The sequence below is a fragment of the Rhinoraja longicauda genome, chromosome 31, assembly GCF_053455715.1.
Source record: "Rhinoraja longicauda isolate Sanriku21f chromosome 31, sRhiLon1.1, whole genome shotgun sequence".
NCBI lineage: Eukaryota > Metazoa > Chordata > Chondrichthyes > Rajiformes > Arhynchobatidae > Rhinoraja > Rhinoraja longicauda.
This window is the reverse complement of record NC_135983.1, coordinates 20828764-20849312: the sequence shown is the minus strand read 5'-3', so window position 1 is coordinate 20849312 and position 20549 is coordinate 20828764. Positions and strand designations below refer to the sequence as shown.

The 20549-nt window shown below is 41.7% G+C and overlaps 2 protein-coding genes across 4 annotated transcripts in view; one reads left to right on the top strand and one right to left on the bottom strand.

Annotated features, from left to right (window-relative positions):
- The window catches only part of ptpa (protein phosphatase 2 phosphatase activator), a 44429-nt gene extending 29957 nt beyond the window's left edge, over positions 1 to 14472 (bottom strand). The window contains exons 1-4 of the mRNA XM_078426103.1: positions 14403 to 14472; positions 6585 to 6694; positions 4624 to 4710; positions 2381 to 2506 (exon numbers count right to left, since the gene is read on the bottom strand). Of these exons, the coding sequence (XP_078282229.1) occupies positions 2381 to 2506; positions 4624 to 4710; positions 6585 to 6694; positions 14403 to 14424 (345 nt within the window). The 5' untranslated portion in view covers positions 14425 to 14472. The remainder of the gene's footprint in view (positions 1 to 2380; positions 2507 to 4623; positions 4711 to 6584; positions 6695 to 14402) is intronic.
- A 467-nt stretch (positions 14473 to 14939) lies between these two features.
- Positions 14940 to 20549, top strand: part of crata (carnitine O-acetyltransferase a) — a 38231-nt gene continuing 32621 nt past the window's right edge. For 2 of the 3 annotated variants that reach the window (XM_078426034.1, XM_078426031.1), the window contains exon 1: positions 14940 to 15048. In XM_078426034.1, the coding sequence (XP_078282160.1) occupies positions 15019 to 15048 (30 nt within the window). In that variant the 5' untranslated portion in view covers positions 14940 to 15018. The remainder of the gene's footprint in view (positions 15049 to 20549) is intronic. The other variant, XM_078426033.1, reaches the window with a different exon arrangement.

The window sequence follows — 20549 nt, the reverse complement described above, 5'->3', positions numbered from 1 at the left end:
TTAGTGCAAGTGCTAGGAACTCATGAATGGCACTTAACCAAACCTCCCTTTCCTGGAACCATGGACAGCAAGGGACACCAAGTAACATTGACTTATAGAGTCATGCAGCACGAAGACAGGTCCTTCAGCCCGACTCGTCCCTGCTAACCAAGGTGTCCATCTAGTCTCATTTTCTTGCGTTTGGCCCATATCCCTCCATACCATTCCTATCCATGAACCTGTTCATGTGTCTTTTAAATCTTGTCTCTCTCACCTTAAACATATGTCCTCTTGTTTTTGATCCTCCTATCCTGGATTAAAAAAACCTCTTCGCATTCACCCTATCAATTCCCCTCATGAGATCACACCTCTATAAGATCACCCCTCAGCCTCCTGCATTCCAACACCTTCCTTTAGCACAGGCCCATATGTCCTGGCAACATCCTCGTAAATCTTCTCTGCGCTCTTTCCATTTTAATGACATCCTTCCTATAACAGGGTGACCAAAACCGAACATAGTACTCGTTAGGTCTCGGCAGTGATCTTGTACAACAGTGACATAATATCCCAACCTCTCTACTCAATGCCCTGACTGATGACGGCCAAAAGCCTTCTTGACCGCCCTATCCACCTGTGATGCCACTTTCAGGGAATTATGTACTCACATTGCCATGATCACATTGAATGGCGGTGCTGGCTTGAAGGGCCGAATGGCCTACTCCTGCGTCTATTGTCTATTGCTTGATGTGTCTGCTCTACAACACTTCCCAGGCCCCTATAATTCACTGTGAAAGTCCTGGCCAGGTTTAAACGACTTCCCAAAATTGCACACCTAGTACTTCTCTGCATTAAATTCCATTTGCCATTCCTCAGCCCACTTGCCCAGTTGATCTGGAGCTTGCTGTAACACGCCTCTTCACTATCTATGATACCATCCACTTTATAAGTTCATAAGTCATAGGAGCAGAATTAGGCAATTCAGCCCATCGAGTCTACTCTGTTATTTAATCATGGCTGATCTATCTTTCCCTCTCAACCCCATTCTCCTGCCTTCCTCCCATAACCTTTGACACCCTTACTAATCAAGAACCTGTCAATTTCCATTTTAGTGTCATCTGCAAACTTACTAATCATGACATCTAAATTCTCATCCAATTCATTGATAAAAACCACAGATACCAATGGGCCACCACTGATCCCTGAGGCACATCACTCGTCATAGACCTCCAGTCTGAAAAACATCCTTCCACCACCACCCTCTGCCTCCTTCCATGAAGCCAATTCTGTTTCGTCGCCAGTTCGTGTACACCATAGGATAGCCACATCTCCTCTGAGTTTACATCTCTCTTGAACTCTCCTGGTCCATCTCCCACTCTCAGATGCAGCCATGGGACAGGGTGCAGTAGCCAAATGTTCTGGATCCATTTCTAACATTCCTTTATATTATGTTCTCTTCCTCATTATAAGATTTATCCTTCTGCACCACATCAATGTCCCCAATTTTCATAAAACAGCCCAGACATCAACTGACCTATTTCACTTGCACAATATCCACTCGCGACATGGCTGAGAAATGAGGTACTGATATTATACTTTTGGAACCAGAGGAGTGGAAAACACATAGATTCCCAGGCCGAGTCTCAGCATGAAATAAGAGCCACTTCCAAATAGAGTAACATAGAGGCACGAGAAACTGAAGATGCTGGGATCCTGAACAAAAAACAAAGTGCTGGAGAAACTCAGCAGGCCAGGACCATTCTTCAGACTGCAGAAGGGTTCAGACCCAAAATGTAATCAATCCATTTCCTTCCACAGATGCTGTCTGACCTTCTGAGTTCTTCTCAGATAGCTACATCATCTTTGCTGAGATGCCAAAGTAGGGAAAGATTGGGGAAACCTGATAGTATGGACATAAATTATGAGAAACATATGATCACTGAAGAAACAGCCATCTCAGTTCTGATCGTAAATAACCAATTAACATAGTTCTTGCCTATCCCAACACCCAACAATTTCACATGTTAGAAAGGCAGTCTCCTGGAAGAACTCGGTGGGTCAGGCAGCACCCGAGGAGGATATGGACAGACTATATTTTGGCTCAGGATCCTCCTTCAGACCCCATCAGATAATTTCCTTTTACCTTTTCTGGTTTCTGTTTATGCCCAATGTGCAATTAAAACATTCAATAATTTTGTAAAGAGGTTCTTGCAACCAACCAGAAATTTATTTTCCCACATTTAAACCACAGGCAAATGTATTTATTCCTCCTCCAACTGCCACCTCAAAAATTAAAACTTTTTTTTTAAATTAGCATTGCTGAAAGTTCACTTAAAAAAAATGTTTTAGTGATTAAACTTTTTCAAATTAATGTCAGTAATTCACTCTTTGAATAAGTCCATACCTTCTCGAGCTTGTTGTACCACGTGCGGTACGCCTTGTTACCAAATCGGGAAGGCTGATCGACTGGAGGAGTCTCATCAATCCACCGGTCCAGGGTGTTTAGGAGCACAGTAAGTTTCTCCACTGGCTGCAGATTAAAAAAAAGCACGCGGTCTCAGTCACCACTCCTGCGCACTATCTGAACAGAGGACGAGGGACCTTGCATTTATACTGTTGCATTCACTATGCCCTATGCTACTTTATAGTCAGTGATGTCCTCTGGGAAGTGTAAGCACAGTTGTAATGGAGAAAACATTACAGATAATTTATGCACAATAGGATCCCCAAACATCTATTTGATAATGACCAGATTATATATTTCAGGTGATATTGGTTCAGAGATAAAACATTTTTCAGAACACCATGTAATCCTGAAAAAGGGTCCCGACCTGAAACGTCATCTATCCATGTACTCCAAAGTTGCCTGATCCACTGAGTTCCTTCAGCATTTTGTGGTTTTTGCTCAGGATTCCAGCATCTGCAGTTCCTTGTGTCTACATGTAATTCTTGCATATTTGGCAGATTCAGATGAGTCACTTCCAATCATTCTATACAACGGCATAGCTAAACGTGCACATAGACACACACAAATGGTGAGGCAATTGCTCAGTGCTACGCACCTTTACAGCTGCTCTCATGAAAAAGCTCTCTGAAGTCGATTGTCTTACTCTGGATAATTTTGGAAGCGTGGATTGGACTGTCCATGCCATTTGAGTCTCTGAGTGGTAGTCTGCTTTCAATCACTGGAAAGGCAATGGGAAGGGTGAAATCAGCCACCCAACTAGACTAGAGTCGTGTCTGAAGGAGATTGATGCCCATGGGTTAAGTACCCCATCTCCATCATGAAGGTTATGGGATATGGCCCATTACTGAGATTAAACACATAATGCAGGCTGACAATGTGGGAGGTGATTCTTTAATGAAATTATAAACCGACACTCAGTCTGCTTTCTCAGAAGGATGTAAACTACTGCATTTTCTCCAGTGCCTTTATCAATATTTATCCCTCATTACCACTGAGTCAGATTATGTCTGTTTGTGATGGTTTTCTCTGTGCAAATTAGCAGAGGTTTTTCCTACATAATAACAGTGACGACAGTTAAGTATTTAATTAACAGAAGCATTCTGTGCACAAAGTGGTAGATGTTTTCCCTTTATTACAACAGTGACCACACTTCAGACATACTTTATTAAGAGGAGCCCTCTTTATGCAAACTGATAGAATCTTATAATATTACAATGATACTTCAAATGAATTTAATTAATCGTAAGCTATATCGAGATGTCACAGATGATAGATAAATGCAAGGTTCTTTCCTCTCTTATGTCATTTGAATTAATATCAAGCCATTCGGGTGCTCCTTGGTGTCCTTGGATTACGTAACATAGCATTAACAGGTGCAATTCTGGCTCACATCTGCCATTGCATAAGTTGTGATGTCTAAATTCAGCAGCACTGTGGTAAGATGCAAGCAGAGAGGGAAAAATGGACACGCCACTTCCACGTTATTCATTCATAACTTATTGCATATTTGCACAATGGCCATTTATTATTCCTCCCCAATTATCTGGAACAGAGGAGGCAGTTAGGAGTGTGAGTGTTGCCCCCACAGGCCATACTGGACAGACTTATAATAATCCAGTCGCTTCATGATCACTATTAATGGGATACGCTTTTTATTTACTTACTTGAATTTAAATTTCTCAACTACCATGGGGAACGTTGAACTTGCATTACCACATCAATGGTTCTGATGTAGTAACTCAACTACAACAGCATAATGACATATCATCAAGATCGTGAACAACTGAGGAACAGTAGGGGCCTATGCAATCCTTTGTAAATTTCCTCTGAGTGATGAAAGATCACAAGATGAAAAGCCTCTTAAACCCTAATATTCCCAGCTCCAGCTTGATCAAAAGAAACTTTTAAACGAAATGTGAAGAGCTCTTAAGACAACCCTGGAGCTTCAACTCTGCAGACTTAAGTTTTAGAATTACATACCTAGATCTTTTCATTTCGCTCTCCTGTCCACTAACCTATCTCATTATCAAAAATATCCTGGTCACTTAACCTGATATATTTTTGGGGTAAGTGTTAAAAATTTCCCTTCATTTTACCCCAGTGTAAAACATGTGTATTTTATAACATTAATAGAGAAGACTGCTTCACAAAAATTCAACCTCACAACTTATCGTTCCTACCTTGGAAGTTTTATAGTCACATGTGAGCTTTTTCCCTTTCACGCTTTCATTCAGTTTCAGAACAAACCCAACGTAGTCAGAATAAGCCTTGAGGAAGTGAGAGAAGGTGATACAGATCTCAGATATATTGTCTCGTGTACTATTCCTATACAAGTACTTAATGTAAGATTGTACTTATATATAGTAATACTTTAACTGAACAGTATGCAAGAAAGAATTTCACTGTACCTGTGACAATAAAGTACCATTGAACCATTGAGGTTAAGTGTAGAACTTACCAAACCTTTAAGCAATCTTAGATTTTAACATGCAATTTTTAAAATATAAAATGAATGAAAATAAAATAATTCCCAAGTGCAGTCACAGCAGAACTCAAGAACCTCAGCGTGGTCCAGAGCTCCAGACTACAGCAGTCCATTTGATCTGCTGCCTTTCCACCATCCTGAGAACATCCACTCTTCTCAGTCAAAATGACATACATGTGAGTGCACCTCCACCTTCATAAGATCAAAAGATTAGACCGCCTGACCCACCAGCTAAAGTTAGCAGACCTTTCAAGAGTGATGTCAGATAGCACTTCTTCACAAGGTGACTGAAATTTGGAACACTCACAAAAGAAAAGGGCTGGAAAAAACTTGGAAGATTGAAAACTGAGATTGACTTCTCTAACTTCAAGTAACCGTTGCCTTCCCTCTCTCTCCAAGCCTCCCCACTTCCCCGACTAGTCCTTGTTTACATTTTATCTCTGTTTGCTTGTTGTTACCTTCTCCTAGCTAACAATGATCTATTCTACATTTTCCTTGATCAGCATCCCCTTTGTCTTGTTTTCACACCTTACTTTTCCTTATCTCTGTATCTCCCTCTCCCCTGATTCAATCCAAAGAAGGGTCTCGACCCGAAACATCACCCATTCCTTCTATCCAGAGATGCTGCCTGTCCCGCTGAGTTACTCCAGCATTTTGTGTCTATCTTCTGTTTAAACCAGCATCTGCAGTTCCTTCCTACATTGCTAGGTGTCTGTTTGGTAAGAGGTTTAAGGGATACAGAACCAAAACGAGTACCAGAATGGATCAGTTGTGATCTAACTGTATGGCTACCAATCATTGGCAGGTAAGAATATTCTTTGCACCCTCTTTATTGGGACATACTTGGTTGTACACAGAGTAACAATTAACTATTTGATGGCCTGAAGAAATGTACAGCAGGAGGCAACTTTCATTTTTGATATTCCACTGCATAAGTTGTAAATAAATGAATACAAACTGACTCCACACATTATCATAAAATGATATAGCAGAAAGCCACCATTCTCACACTTATATTTGCTATGGCTCTTTAATAGAACTATCCAAATAAACATCTCTAATCTATTATTCTCCCCAAAAGCCTAACAACCTTTTATCCAAGTACCCCAAACTCTTTTGAATGTTAAAGTGAAACAAATTCAGCACCCTTTTAAATCGATGTGTTCCAAATTGCAAGCAATGTCAAAAAGCCTTTACAATTGATTGAATGGAATAGAAAGATGCAGCGTGGAAACAGACCCCCGGCCCAGAGTCCACACTGACCATTGATCACCCGTTCACACTAGGGGCAATTTGCAGAGGCTAATTAAACTACAAACCCGCATGTCTTTGGGATGTGCGAGGAAATTAAGCACCAGGGCACCCGCGTGGTCATGGGGAGAACGTGCAAACTCCACAGTCAATACCTGAGGTCAGCATTGATCCCAGGTCTCTGGCGCTGAGGCAGCAGTACTACCAGCTGCACCACTGTGCTGCACGTTGAGTACAATTATATCTTGCCTTAAACATTTTCTACTACTATCAGGAGCTTGGGTGAGAAGGGAGAAGTTTCAACTAGTTTTAACTATTTTTTGTCAGAAACTCAACCCTCACAGCAAGAACGGATCGGACAAGTTACTCACGACAGACTGCAGGAAACTCCAAACAATACAGTACCTGAGAGCGCTTCCACTTCCCCATGTCTATAAAAATGTTGATCTCTTTCTTTGGTACAATGAAGGTGTGATTGGAGAATGACATCCGCATCTCTTCCTCAGGAGACGAGCCTATGCATGTACACAACAGCCTTTAAGAAATTCTGCTTTTATACAGCACTTTTTAAACTGTTCAAAAGTGTAGCCATACTTATAATAGGCATTGATCTTATTGAGTAACAAATGCTGGTCAAACTATTGACAAGAAAAATCATTTTTTCAAATTTCTGTTCACCTGACAATCCATGGATCACAAATGAGTCACATTTCAAAATGAAAAAGCACGACCAACATTGCAGCACTTTCTCGGATGTATACTGGAAGAGACATGTGGTCGAGTCACCAAATGGAACTCACGCTCAAACTTCATTCTCAGAGGCTACCCATTGAGACATGCTTGACCGAGAGAGAACTATAGGGTGGTTCTGTGGGAGCGAGATTGGAAAAAATATAAAAGCTATCAAGGAATGAAGGGATTAAGTTCATGAGGTTTTGAGAATTTTATAGTCAGTACCGTGCGAGTGGACGACAATTTAAAGTCAAGGAAAATGAGAAATACTCCCCAAGAGAGGATTGATGTTCATTTGTTTCCCTGTGTGTGACACAGCAGTTATAGTAACAGTGACTGCTGTTAAAATGTAACTGCATTGCTCCATTCAATGCTTTCAGACAACACAAGCAGCTTCTGCAGAACAATACATTGATGGATTGGGTACATGCAGCAACATACCAACAGCAGGATGGTACAAGTAGAACTAATTGGATGGCTCTTTCAAGTGCATAATGGGCCAAGTGAGCTATTTTGATGACAGAAAAATAAATTCTTTACTAAATACACAGAGATAGATCATTACAGCCAGGAATCCATCACTCCAATTCTGCAGAGAAAGTTTGCATCCTGTACTGAAAAGATCTGCTGATAAACATAGCTCAAATTTGAGATCACTCAATTTGAGTTTATCGGTTTACAAGCTGATTTCTTTCATCAGATAAAATGCCATATGAGTTATTGGGTGATGATACCCATAGCAATGGAGTAATATACATGCGAGCTCAAGGTTATGGAGCGAAGTTGCATTCCTATCAGGAACAGGAATTATAAAATTACGCTGTGAGAAGTTGTCATGGATATGATGGGCTGATTGGCCTCCTATGTTGTAACATTTCTATGATTCAACAGTGCAGTAACTTAAGTAAGAAATACTCAAGACTGTAGATTCTCTGGAGGGTTTTAGACTGATGGGGTTACAGACAGATGGACCGAGCAAAGATTTGAAAACAAGGGACAATATTTTAAAATCAGGGTATTACCAGACTGAAAGTCACAAACAGAAGTGGTGGAGAGATGAATATAGTTCAGCATTATAAAAATATATGGAATATTCCTTGGTTAATCTGAAGCACCATTTCAAGTTAAACTAATGCTGTAGAATAAGGAGAAATGCCTTGTCTGATGAAAGGCAAGCTTAGGCTTAAAACTAAGAAATACAATTTTATGTAAATAATGATCCATATCTGGTGTGGTCTAAACACAAGAATCATTCATGAGGAAGACAGATGAACATTTCCATTTTAATGGAAGAATGAACTGCAAGACCCTCTTCGTGTCTATGTTTTTACGTGATTCACTGTTGGGTTTCCAGTTTCCACAATGCAATTTGTTAACTTAGTTACCTTTAATACTGATATTATTCTCTTATGGTAATGGCAGGTTTCAGGCTGAGAGATCCCAAGGTTGTCAAGGATGTGATCCCGGGTGACGCAGCTACAATGGGCAAGGCTTGAAAAGAAAAGCGAACAGCTTTCCCACTCCTCGTTTTGCTTGGGAGGCAAAAGGCGACCGGGAAATGAGAGCACCAGGCTTCACTGCAATGCCTTCCACATACTAATCTCCATGGAAATTAGCCATCTCACATTGCCCCTCACTTCTACCCTATTGTGCTAATGTTTTGGGGGTTTTGAGGGGACTAAATAAGACTTAAATAATTTTAATCCTGGTACCTTTTTACCAGTAAGAAATTAACCAATTTTCTTCTCTGAACTTTTACTTCATTTTGTACAATGTGAGCATTATTAGCAAGGCTTCATTTTCGTTTCACTTTTTGTTCATCTTTAACTACTTGAGAGGGTGGTAGTAAACCACCATGATTTAGACCGAACAAATAAAGTGATATATTTCCACATTGAAATAAATGTTTAACTTGGAGGGAACTCACAAATGGCGACTATCAAATATACCTATTTCCCTTGTAATTCTAGCAGGTGGAGACAATGGGTTTAAGAAGTGCTGAGTTGGCAGTCATGAGTTAGAGGTGTTGTCAAATAAACCTTGTTGAGCACACACTGCAGACTTGATGTACTGACGGTGAAGGATCTGATGCTTAGGGCAGTGAATGAAGTGCTAATTTGTCCAGGATGGTGTCAAAATTCTTGTGTATTGTGGAGTTGTATTCCTCCACTCAAGTGGTTGTGTTCCATCGCGCTCCTGACCAGCATTGTAGGCAATGAATGACTTTGGGTCGTTGCTCAGGAGAGTGGGGAATGTGAACAATGTGTTGTGATTTATTGATCTTGCAGGATGTGAGTGTCACCATCAATTTCAATTTTTATTAATCCTCCCTGTGACCTTGACAAAGGCAGTGATTAGCCAACTTCTTGAAACACTGTGTTACTTCTGGTGAAGGTGCTCGCTCCCCTGATGAAGTTTTGTGGGAGCTCCAGAACTTAGTACCAGTGACGAAGAAGGACAGGCAACATATTTACAAATCAAAATGCCATACAATAGAGATGAACCTGCAGGCAATAGAGTCTGCATGTTCCTACTGCCTTCCTGGTGATCGAGGTCTCAGATTTGGGGAAGTTATGTTGGACCGGCTTGGGTGCACAATTATAGTGCATTTTATAACAGAAAATGTTGGAAATACTCAACAGGTTATGCCACTTCTGTGGGAAGAGAAACAGTGTTAAGGTTTCTGGTCTAAAATTATTTGCCAGAACTGAGCACAGAAAAGCAGCATGTTAAGCTGTAGGTAGCATGGGGATGGACAGAGAATGTGTATGTTAGTTTAAATCCATGAGGATTAGCTGTATACAAACTCCCTGCTGGCACTATTATGGAATAAATGTCACTTGTCAACTAATCTAATTCCTGCTACATGTAGGTATCGACTGGTTTATTTGTCGAGGAATTGCAAAAGAATCATTGTGCCATCATCAGCAAACAATGGCACTCTGCTTACAATTGAAAGAGGTCATGGATGATGTAAAAAGTAACTGTAGTAGCTGATGTTTGGGCCTAGGCCACTGCCCTAAAGAACTTGTGCAGTGATGTCAACACTAGAGACTGCAGATGCTGGAATTTGGAGCACAATACAAAGTGCTGGAGGAACTCAGCGAATCAGGCAGCATCTGGAGAGGAAATGAACATGTGACGCTTCGGGTCTGGACCCTTCTGAAGAAACCTAGTCCAAAGAAGGGTCCAAAACCAAAATGTCATCTGTCCATTCCCTCCGCAGATACTGCCTGAGGCACTGTGTTCCTCCAGCACTTTGTGTTTGTGCCATGATGTCATTGGGCTGGAATAATTGACTTCAACAACCATAAACCTGATGAGATGAGTAACCTGGCAGAAGACACCTAGTCTAATCTTGTTATGCCTCCCAAAGAGGATTTTTGATCAGGTACATTTGGTCAGCTACATGGATAGGATATGGTTAGCAGGGTACTAGACCAAGTGGACAAATAGGGGCCCAAACCTCTCCAGCATTGGTGCAGCATTGGTGCAGCACCCTCTCCCCCCCTCCCCTTCCCTCCATCCACTCCCCTCTTCCCCCTCCCTTCCTCCATCCCCCTCAACCCCCCTTATCTCCCTACTCCCCCTCCTTCCCTCCCGCCTCCATCCACCCCCCTCCCTCCCTAGGAGATAGATTTAAACTTTAAAATAACTTTAAAAATATAACACCGATTTCAATGAAACTTCTTCCATTAGCACCAAAGGGACGACGGTGAGTAAGGTGGGCCTAAAATTACCGCGCTATCATGTACCGTTTTGGCTGCAGTTCAGGAACAAGCAAACAAACAAACAAACGAACGAGAGTTTTAGTATATAGATGGGCCATATGCAGGCAGGTGGGACTAGTGTGGATGGGGCATGTTTGTCAGTGCGGGCAAGTTCGGCCAAGGGGCCTGTTTGACTCTATGACTCTAAGCAGTTCTGCCCAGAAAAATACTGTTGGCTTCAGGACAGAGAGAGCTCATATTTATACAGCACTTTTCACAAAGCATGTACAGATAAGAAAGAACTTTTGAAGTAACATGAATAATGTAGGAAATGAGCAGTTGAAGTCATACAACAAATTCCCTCAAAAATGACCAAATAACCAGTTTTGCAGAAATCCCCACAGCACCCACGTCTGGTCTCAACCTATTACAGACATTGTCTTTAAGACACAAAAAAAATTCACATTGTCTTTGTCCTTTTCATTTCTCTGCCTGCCTTTACTCCCACAAAAAACTAAGTTCCGTTTTCTTTATTTACCCCAGCCGAAAAAGGGTCTTCAAGCTGAAAAACTGACAGTTTTTCCTTCCACAGATGCTGCCTGGACCACTGAGTGCATCCATTTTTTCTGTTTTTGTTTCAGATTTTCAGCATCTCGTTTTAAAAACATATTTACAGTGATATTGGTTGTAAGATATGTGTTGGCCAGGACATCTTGGAAATCTCCTCTAATCCTTGAGTGACAACAAAGAATATTTTGTTGTCGCCACCTCCAACGGGATCCCACCACTAGTCACATCTTCCCATCTCCACCCCTTTCAGCCTTCCGCAGAGACCGTTCCCTCTGCAACTCCCTGGTTAACTCATCCCTTCCCACCTAAACCACCCCATCCCCAGGTACCTTCTCTTGCAACCGCAGGACCCCGACAGTCCTTTCAGGTTAGGCAGAGGTTCACCTGCACCTCCTCCAACCTCATCTACTGTATCCGTTGTTCAAGATGTGGACTCTTATACATCGGCAAGACCAAACGCAGACCGGGCGATTGTTTCACTGAACATCTTCGCAAAATCCACCTGGATCTACATGATTTGCCGGTTGCTAAACACTTTAATTCCCCTTCCTATTCCCACACCGACCTTTTGGTCCTAGGCCTCCTCCATTGTCAGAGCAAGAGTAAACACAAATTGGAGAAACAGCATCTCATATTTTGCTTGGGCAGCTTACAACCCAAGGGTATGAATATGGATTTCTCTAACTTCACGTAGAAACATAGAAAAATAGGTGCAGGAGTAGGCCATTCAGCCTTTCGAGCCAGCAAGGCCATTCAGTATGATCATGGCTGATCATATAAAATCAGTACCTCGTTCCTGCATTTTCCACATATCCCTTGATTCCTTTAACCCGAAGAGCTAAATCTAACTCTCTCTTGAAAACATTCAGTGAATTGGCCTCCACTGCCTTCTGTGGCAGAGAATTCCACAGATTCACAACTCTCTGGGTGAAGAAGCTTTTCGTCATCTCAGTCCTAAATGGCCTACCCCATATTCTTAAACTGTATCCCCTGGACTTGGACTCCCCCAATATAGGGAACATTTTCCTGCATCTAGCCTGTCCAATCCTTTAAGAATTTTATATGTTTCTATAAGATCCCCTCTCACCCTTCCAAATTCCAGTGAATACAAACCCAGTCGACCCATTCTTTTGCCATATGTCAGTCCCACCATCCCAGGAATTAACCAGGTGAACCTACGCTGCACTCCCTCAATAGCAATAATGTCCTTCCTCAAATTAGGAGACCAAAATTGCACACAATACTCCAGGTGCAGTCTCACCAAGGCCCTGTACAACTGCAGTAGGACCTCCTTGCTCCTAAACTCAAATCCTCTCGCAATGAAGGCCAACATGCCATTAGCTTTCTTCACTGCCTGCAGTACCTGCATGCTTACTTTCAGTGACTGATGTGCAAGCACACCCAGGTCTCGTTGCACCTCCCCTTTTCCTAATCTGACACTATTCAGATAATAATCTGCCCTCCTGTTCTTGCCACCAAAGTGGATAACCTCACATCTATCCACATTATACTGCATCTGGCATGCATCTGCCCCCTCACCCAACCTATCTAAGTCACCCTGCAGCCTCATAGCATCCTTATCGCAGCTCACAATGCCACTCAGCTTTGTGTCAACCGCAAACTTGGAGATGTCATATTTAATTCCCTCGTCTAAATCGTTAATATATATTGTAAATAACTGGGGTCCCAGCACCGAGCCTTGCGGCACCCCACTAGTCGCTGCCTGCCATTCTGAAAAGGACCCGTTAATTCCTATTCTTTGCTTCCTGTCTCCACTCCTCCCTCACCAAGTCTTCCGTTCTCACCTAGCTACAGCTAACGTTTACCATTGACTTTTTTGCATATCTATAATTAATTTGTTCTATATCTCCCTACATCATCATCTATATTTCTCGTTCCTCGTTCCCGTGACTTTCAGTCTGAAGAAGGGTCTCGACCCGAAACGTCACCCGTTCCTTCTCTCCAGAGATGCTATCTGTCCCACTGAGTTACTCCAGCATTTTGTGTCTATCTTCAGTTTAAACCAGCATCTGCAGTTCTTTCCGACACAAATAATATTTTAAACTCCCACACAACGCAAGAGATAAAAGAGACATTAATTTAACAACTTATATGAAATACATGACTTTTTCACTCCCTCAGTGCTGCTAAGGATGTGCTCAAGATTAAGGAATGGGTCCAGTGGTCTGCTTTCTGCGTTAGTGAACAAGAGACATTAGTTTGAATCCTATCATCACAGCTCAGAATTTAAATTCAAGTAATTAAATAAATCTGGAATATTTTTAAAAAATCATGGTATAAGTGAATGAATACTTTGAATGAGGTAATAATAAGCAAAGAATTGAACAAAACTATCTGGTTTACTAACAGCATTTGGGGAAGGAAGTCTGCTATCATCATCCAGGCTTTCTCTGGGTGACAGACTCCTAACTCTTGGGAGGACATTGACACTGTTTCATTTTTTCCTTAGTACCTAATCAGATGTACAGCACTTTGGTCAACGTGGGTTGTTTTTAAATGTGCTATACAAATAAAATTGACTTGACTTGACTTGACTTGTTCTGAAAGCTAACGCCATAGCTTGATGTTGTCTGTGAACTTAAACATCTCCATATTACAAGTCATAAGGACTGTGAACTTAGCAAAACACTCTTTACAAATTAGTAAACTTTTGTAAATTAGGCAACTTTTTACATTCAACCCTTGTGTTTAACAAAGTACTGTTCTGCCATTGCCGACACCAGGAAAACAAATGCACGCTTTAAAAATGAGAATATACACGTTCCACTTCAATTATTTCCTACACTGTGAGCCTATTCCCTCCCGAAAGAGACACAAAGTAGATAAGCAGACATAACAAATCAACCACAACATCAATGAATGGCGGTGCACTGTGTTTGAAGGCTGAGTGGCCTCATCGGTATCTTTCTTTTCATTAGCGGACCTATTCGAGACTCTCACCTAAGCACTTGGGATTCATTAGTTGCTAAATGTAAAAAATAAAGGTGAATTAGAACATTGTTGTTAAATTATAATTCAATTAATCGTACTCATTGTCATCAAACCAAGCAAGGCCAGCAGTGGTAAGCTTTAAAGACGGCAAATATTATCTGGAAACCGACACATACTTATCAGCACATGGGTCAGAGTAAGATAGTGAATCCCCTGAGAGAATAAATAATAAGAGAGGAACTCTTGCCCAGATACTAACCTGACTCACTAGAACCTGCCATATTTACACCCAGAGAACTCCTTCACAACGCCCAGCCCGGAAGTGCAATCCTGACCCGCCCTTTGATCTTCGCCCCCTCTCAAGTGTCATCCAGGCCTCCCGCAAAAATTAAAAACGCACGCCTGCATAACGTGGTTGCATTTGAGAGCGGGCGAAGCATTAATTATGTCTGGTGTCGAACTTAAATTGCAACGGTGCGAATCGTATATAAGCTAAACATTATGACACCGACCCGTCCATTTTTGTGAGGGGCAACTAGTGAGGATTTAACTAATTTTTTGGGGGGCTTTTTCCTCCCTATCTTGGAAGACTTACAAACATTTTCATGAATTTCAGTAGTAATGCGTTAACAATAGTTGATTGGTGCAGTTATCTTGTCCGTAGGAACCTTTCGCCCCGCACAAACATGGCGGCTGTCAGCCATCGATGTTGTGCTTCCTGGGCGTCAACAATGCGTTTGGGTCACACATCTGCACTGTGACTGGAGAGCGATAAAGTCAGTCAACCTGTCGAGCACACCCCATTCTGCTGAGTTTGGAATGTAGTTGTAGATGTTTGGCAGCTTTAACTTTATAGCCAGCGGTGGGAAGGGAAAATGTTGGCGACTTTAGGACGTGTTATGGTGGTAAGTTCAAACAACCGTGTCCTATTTATTTTAATAGCCATGCTTTTTAAACCTCTGCAAAGTGTTGTCATTCAGTTTGGGCTGCCTGGTCCTATAAATCTGTTATACTGAGCCGCAGTAGGGTGGAGGTCATACTGGATCTGTACTTGTTTACCTGACTGCAAAGAAGAAGGGTGTGTAATTCTTGATCCGAGCAGCAGCAGTAGTAGTAGGAGGTGTGTGTGTAACGTGCTCTTTTTGGAATGAAGCGACGAACAGTCTACGAACGCTGTTGAGGTTCACCTTCCTCGGGGAAGAATGAACACTTGGATAGGATTTCAGTTTCGGGTGTACTGGGGTTGGGACAGTAATCACAAAAAACACACCAACTTGTAATGGATGTGCATTTTTTATGTTTTAACATGTTTTTTTGAGAGTCAACTCCCTATCTTTGTTAACATTTTTCTCCCAATGTTCTGATTTTTCAGAACTAAGACAGTGGATTGGCTGGATTTGTTTAGGAGTTAAGGACTTGCCTTCATTGATGTTTTAGCATTCAAGCAAAAAGCTACATTTCTCTCCATGACATCAATTGATTGATTCCAAACTAAACTTTATTCTCTTGTAGACACCAGGTAAAAATTAGATTAATGCAAGCCTCCTCTCAATCACCTATTTCATTTCAGCCCCATTCCAAACATGATTGCTTGTCCTGCAGAGATGTATTATTCAGGCAACAGTTAATGGAGTGAGTGGGCAATTCATCTTCCTCTCAGGCACTCTTTTGGATTGAGATGACTTGCTTACACTCTACTTTTGTAGGTTTTGAGGTGGCTAACAAAGCCAATATGCGAACCACTGACTCCTGCAGTTGAGGCAGAAAATGGTTTGAGGTTTTGCGCTCAAGCTGACTCTTGCACAGGGCTCAAAATGCATGACCCTAATGTTTTCAATGCCATCTCAAATACTCCTCTGGGCTACCTTCCCAGTTTTATTTTTTTGCCAGACAGGGATGAACAATTTCTGAAGTTCATCCATGTGGTCTTCAAATCTTCGCCATTGGATCTCCACTGTCAACCCTTTAAGTATCCTAGCCAATTCCTGTCTAATACCTTCAAAGTCTCCTTTATTTGCCTTCAAAGTCAGCATATTGGTTCCCCTCCATTTAGGTGCGACCCGTCCCTACTGTACAGGTCACCTCTGGCCCAGAAGGGATCCTAATAGTCCAAAAATCTGAATTCTTGCCCGCTGCACCAACTCGCTAATGACTCATTATCCTGTGCTATCTACTTTTGCCAACCCTCACTAGCACATGGCACTGGGAGTCATCTGGAAATTACTACCCCAGAGGTCCTGCTTTTTATTCTTTTTGCCTAACTCCCTGTAATTACTTTACATGTCCTAAGGGGCAAGAGTTTCGCACAGAGGATAGTGGGTCTATGGAACGAGCTGCCAGTGAGAATAGGTGAGGCAGTCAGAGTCATAACAACATTTAAAAGACATTCGGACAGGTATAGGAAAAGTTTCAAGGAATATGGGCCAAACGCTGGCAAATGGGACCAACGTACATGGGATAACTTGGTCGGCATGGAAGAGTTGGGGTGAAGGGCCTGTTTCCGCTCAAAATACTAAGTTCTATTGAAATGTGACCTCGCAGTGATTCGAGTCACAGAGTCATACTGTGTGACTCTGACTCGAATCATTGTAAGGTCACATTTCAATCGAACTTAGTATTTTGAGCAGGTCGTGTGTAGCGAAGGGTGCTGAAATTCAGATTCAGGTTTAAACTTCAAACAAAAAGCTTTTAATCTAGTGCTAGTGAATATATTGGTCCAATCACCATATCCTGCATGCATCTGTAGATTTATTTTGAACTTTTACCCCGTTACAAAGGTTACATGAAACTGCCCTGCCCCATGATAGATATTCAAATGTACATAAATATTTGCTTTTGAAAGTGCAGTGTTTGGTTATGTGATGAGAGAAATGTTTGGTTCAACCGGACTAGACTGAAAATAAGCAAAATATAGTCGAATTATAGAAACATAGAAAATAGGTGCAGGAGGAGGCCATTTGGCCCTTCGAGTCAGCACCGCCATTCATTGTGATCATGGCTGATCGTCCACAATCAGTAACCCGTGCCTGCCTTCTCCCCATATCCCTTGATTCTACCAGCTCCTAGAGCTCTATCTAATTCTCTTTTAAATTCATTCGGTGAATTGACCTCCACTGCCGTCTGTGGCAGAGAATGCCACAAATTCACAACTCTCTGGGTGAAAAAGTTTCTTCTCACCTCAGTTTTAAATGGCCTCCCCTTTATTCTTAGATTGTGGCCACTGGTTCTGGACTCCCCCAACATTGGGAATAGTTTTCCTGCATCTAGCTTGTCCAGTCCTTTTATAGTTTTATACTTCTCTATAAGATCCCCTCTCATCCTTTTAAACTCCAATTATGAAACGACTGTCAGCTTCATGTTGACTGGCAATGGTGTCAGCAACCCTCTCAAGGTCGATAAGAGCACGCAAGAATGCTGCTTTCTCCTGTTTAAGCCTCTGCCCTGTTTGCGGGTACATTAATAATTGTTAGTCTGGGAATAATGGCTATATTCCCAAGAATGAATAAAATGGAACATTAACTATCTGTTTGTTAAATATAGAGTTGAGCTACATGAAAGAGGACATTGCAGTTGTAAGGTACTTTACCTGTACTTCAATGATCCCAAAATAATTTCATATTTAATTTTTAACGTGTTGTTATGGTGTTTATAGCCAAATATAGCAGCCAATTTACGCATAGCATAAAAACAAGTCAGTGAGTTAAATATTTTTGATAGTGTTACTTGAGGCTGTAATGTTGGCCGAGGATAGGAGGGAGCATTCCCTTTGCTGTCTTCCAATGTCTTGAGGTCTTTCACATTCTGTTGAGGGCAACAATTATCTCTCTATTGCTGCGTTCACAGGCTTGTTAAACTGCCGCAAGTAAGAATGCCATTGTTCAGTTGCAGGTGCATATGGCAATTAAACACACTTTAGCAAAAACAGAAAGTGCTGGCGGAACTCGGTGGGTCAGGCAGCATCTGTGGAAAAAATAGATGATGTTTCAGGTTGGGACCCTTCTTCAGTCCCGACCCGAAATGTGCGTTGTCCATTCTCTCCTCGTAGAAACAAACAACTGTAGATGCTGGCTAATTCACAAAAGGGGACAAACTGCTGGAGTAACTCAGCAGGTCAGGCAGCATTTGTGGAGAACATGGGTAGTTGATGTTTCAGGTTCAGACCCTTCTTCAGACCCATTCCTTCCTTGTGTTTTGCTTAAGATTCCAGCATCTGCAGTTTCGTGTGTCTCGACTTTGACTCCACTGTGACTCTTGAACATTCTCCCCTTGACAGTGCAACCTGCACCGTCTTCACACATAACAGATACATGTGAATTGATTATTTTAATATTATGTAAGAAAAACTTCTCCAAGTGTGTGGATGAGTAATAACATTTGAGGGCAGTTTCATGATAAAGTGGATTAATATAGGATTAGTGTGAATGGATGCTAGATGTTTGGCGCAGACTCATAGTTCCTGTTTCAGAACAACATCTCTCTGACTTTCTAGATTAAAGACTCAAATCTACAGTGTGGAGCTTGAGTACAAGGTCTTCATATTCTGAGATTGGAGTGCTACCAAATGGGCCAAGCTGAGAATTCTGCAAAGTATAAACAGAAAATGGTGCAGCTAGTGAGGCAGCATCTGTGGAGAGAGAAACGATTAAAGTTTCGGGTCAATGTCCTTTCATGACCACTGGAAATATTTAAAAATACACTGGCCTCATTCCAAGGGGAATATCAGTGATAGAATGGAGACCAAATTGTACTGATTGATTCATGGCACTGATGCTGGTTGAGAGAGGGTGATAAAGGCCATCTCTTGGCAACAAGCCTTCACCACCATCTATCACCTGTGATGGCACCATTTATGTTTTTCCATCTCTCTTGATCTCCACTCTATCACAGGCCTTCCCCTGATTCTCTCTACCCTCTCCTATCTATGTAGGGTGGTCAATGGGCAGCCTGGACTCAGTGGGCCAAAGGGCTTGTTTCCATGAGGTATCTCGAAAAACTGAAATTGTGCATGATTACAAACTTTTCCTCGTCCTCGTGAGAGGTCACAGACTTTAAACACTAAAGCTGTTTCTCCTTCCACAGTCGCTGTTTCCAGCATCATCAGCTTTTTGCCCATCAGTTAAGTTAAAATTGCATAACAGCTGCGTGTTACAGATAAATTAGCAAATGTGTCCACATTTTGCAAATGTTCATGTCAACTGTGCGGCAAGTTAAAATGGCTGCTTATTTTGTCTGATTGCCCTTAACTTGTGTCTCTACTAGTTGGGGTATTCAGTTTGTAATTTGACTTATTTGCTGCATGTGGCAGTCTCCTAGCCTTGTCACTTCCTGGAAAATAATGACTGGACAATTCTGTGCTACATGTAACTATGCCAAATTTGTCTTAAAGGGAAGGCTGTCATATTAATAGTAATTTCATACTAGATATAGCTCTCTGCATAGCTGGGACATACATGAAGGAAAGGGCAGCTAATTGTAGGCAGAGCCGACTGACGTGTGTCTTTATGCCCCCTTGTTATCTGAGCAACAGCTGTGTCCGAGCAAGTGCGTGCTTTTAGTGGCTGGATCAGGATGAATTTAGGGTCCAGTATGTCAGCTTACCAGGTGCAAGCTTAGATTTTCATTTCAGTCTCACGTCCTGGTGGAGGTCAGTTCTACCGTTACTTCCATTACCCTCGGATGTGTCAGGACAATTCGTACATTATTGGCACTTCCAATAAATGCTCTTGCAAAGAATTAATGTGTCCACTTTGGGAACTCTGCAGATTGACAGATGAGAACAAAGGAATGGGAGAAGGGTTTTCAGTTGAATAAACATCTAGTCTTAGGTTTATCTCTTCCTTCGCTCTTTCAACTAATTTTAACTAATACCTTACCCCTCCACGTTTTGCAATATGGAATGAACCCCAACAGAAGTATGAAAGTGTGCAAATAATGAAGAAAATTAAAATAAGATGGTGGAAGGTTTGATTTTCTCGGTTATATTATTAAATTACAATATCTATCCCAAAGGCATGAATTAATTCCATCGCATCCAGTGTCCCGATAAATTAAGTGTTGGTTTTATTTTTGGAAATTGTCACAAAAAGCAGAACAAATCCAATCGGGCTGGTATTCGCCCAGTCAGCTCTGATCATCAACTGAGTGATGGAAGGTGCCTCTGACCGTGCTGTTAAGTGACAGTTACGCCCCTGTAATATGCTCACAAATCCCCTTTTTTGGGTTCTGACCAGACCACTCAGCTTCACAAAAAAAAAGCACTAATCCAATCCAGTTAACGAATGCTCGATCTGTCCATCTCGTTATCACCAAAGTGAAGGTTGTCCTCAAAAGTGCTGACAAGTGAAATTTACACATCAGTAATGCACTGATGCACTGTTTGGATTTGACTGTTTGACCAGATTGCATC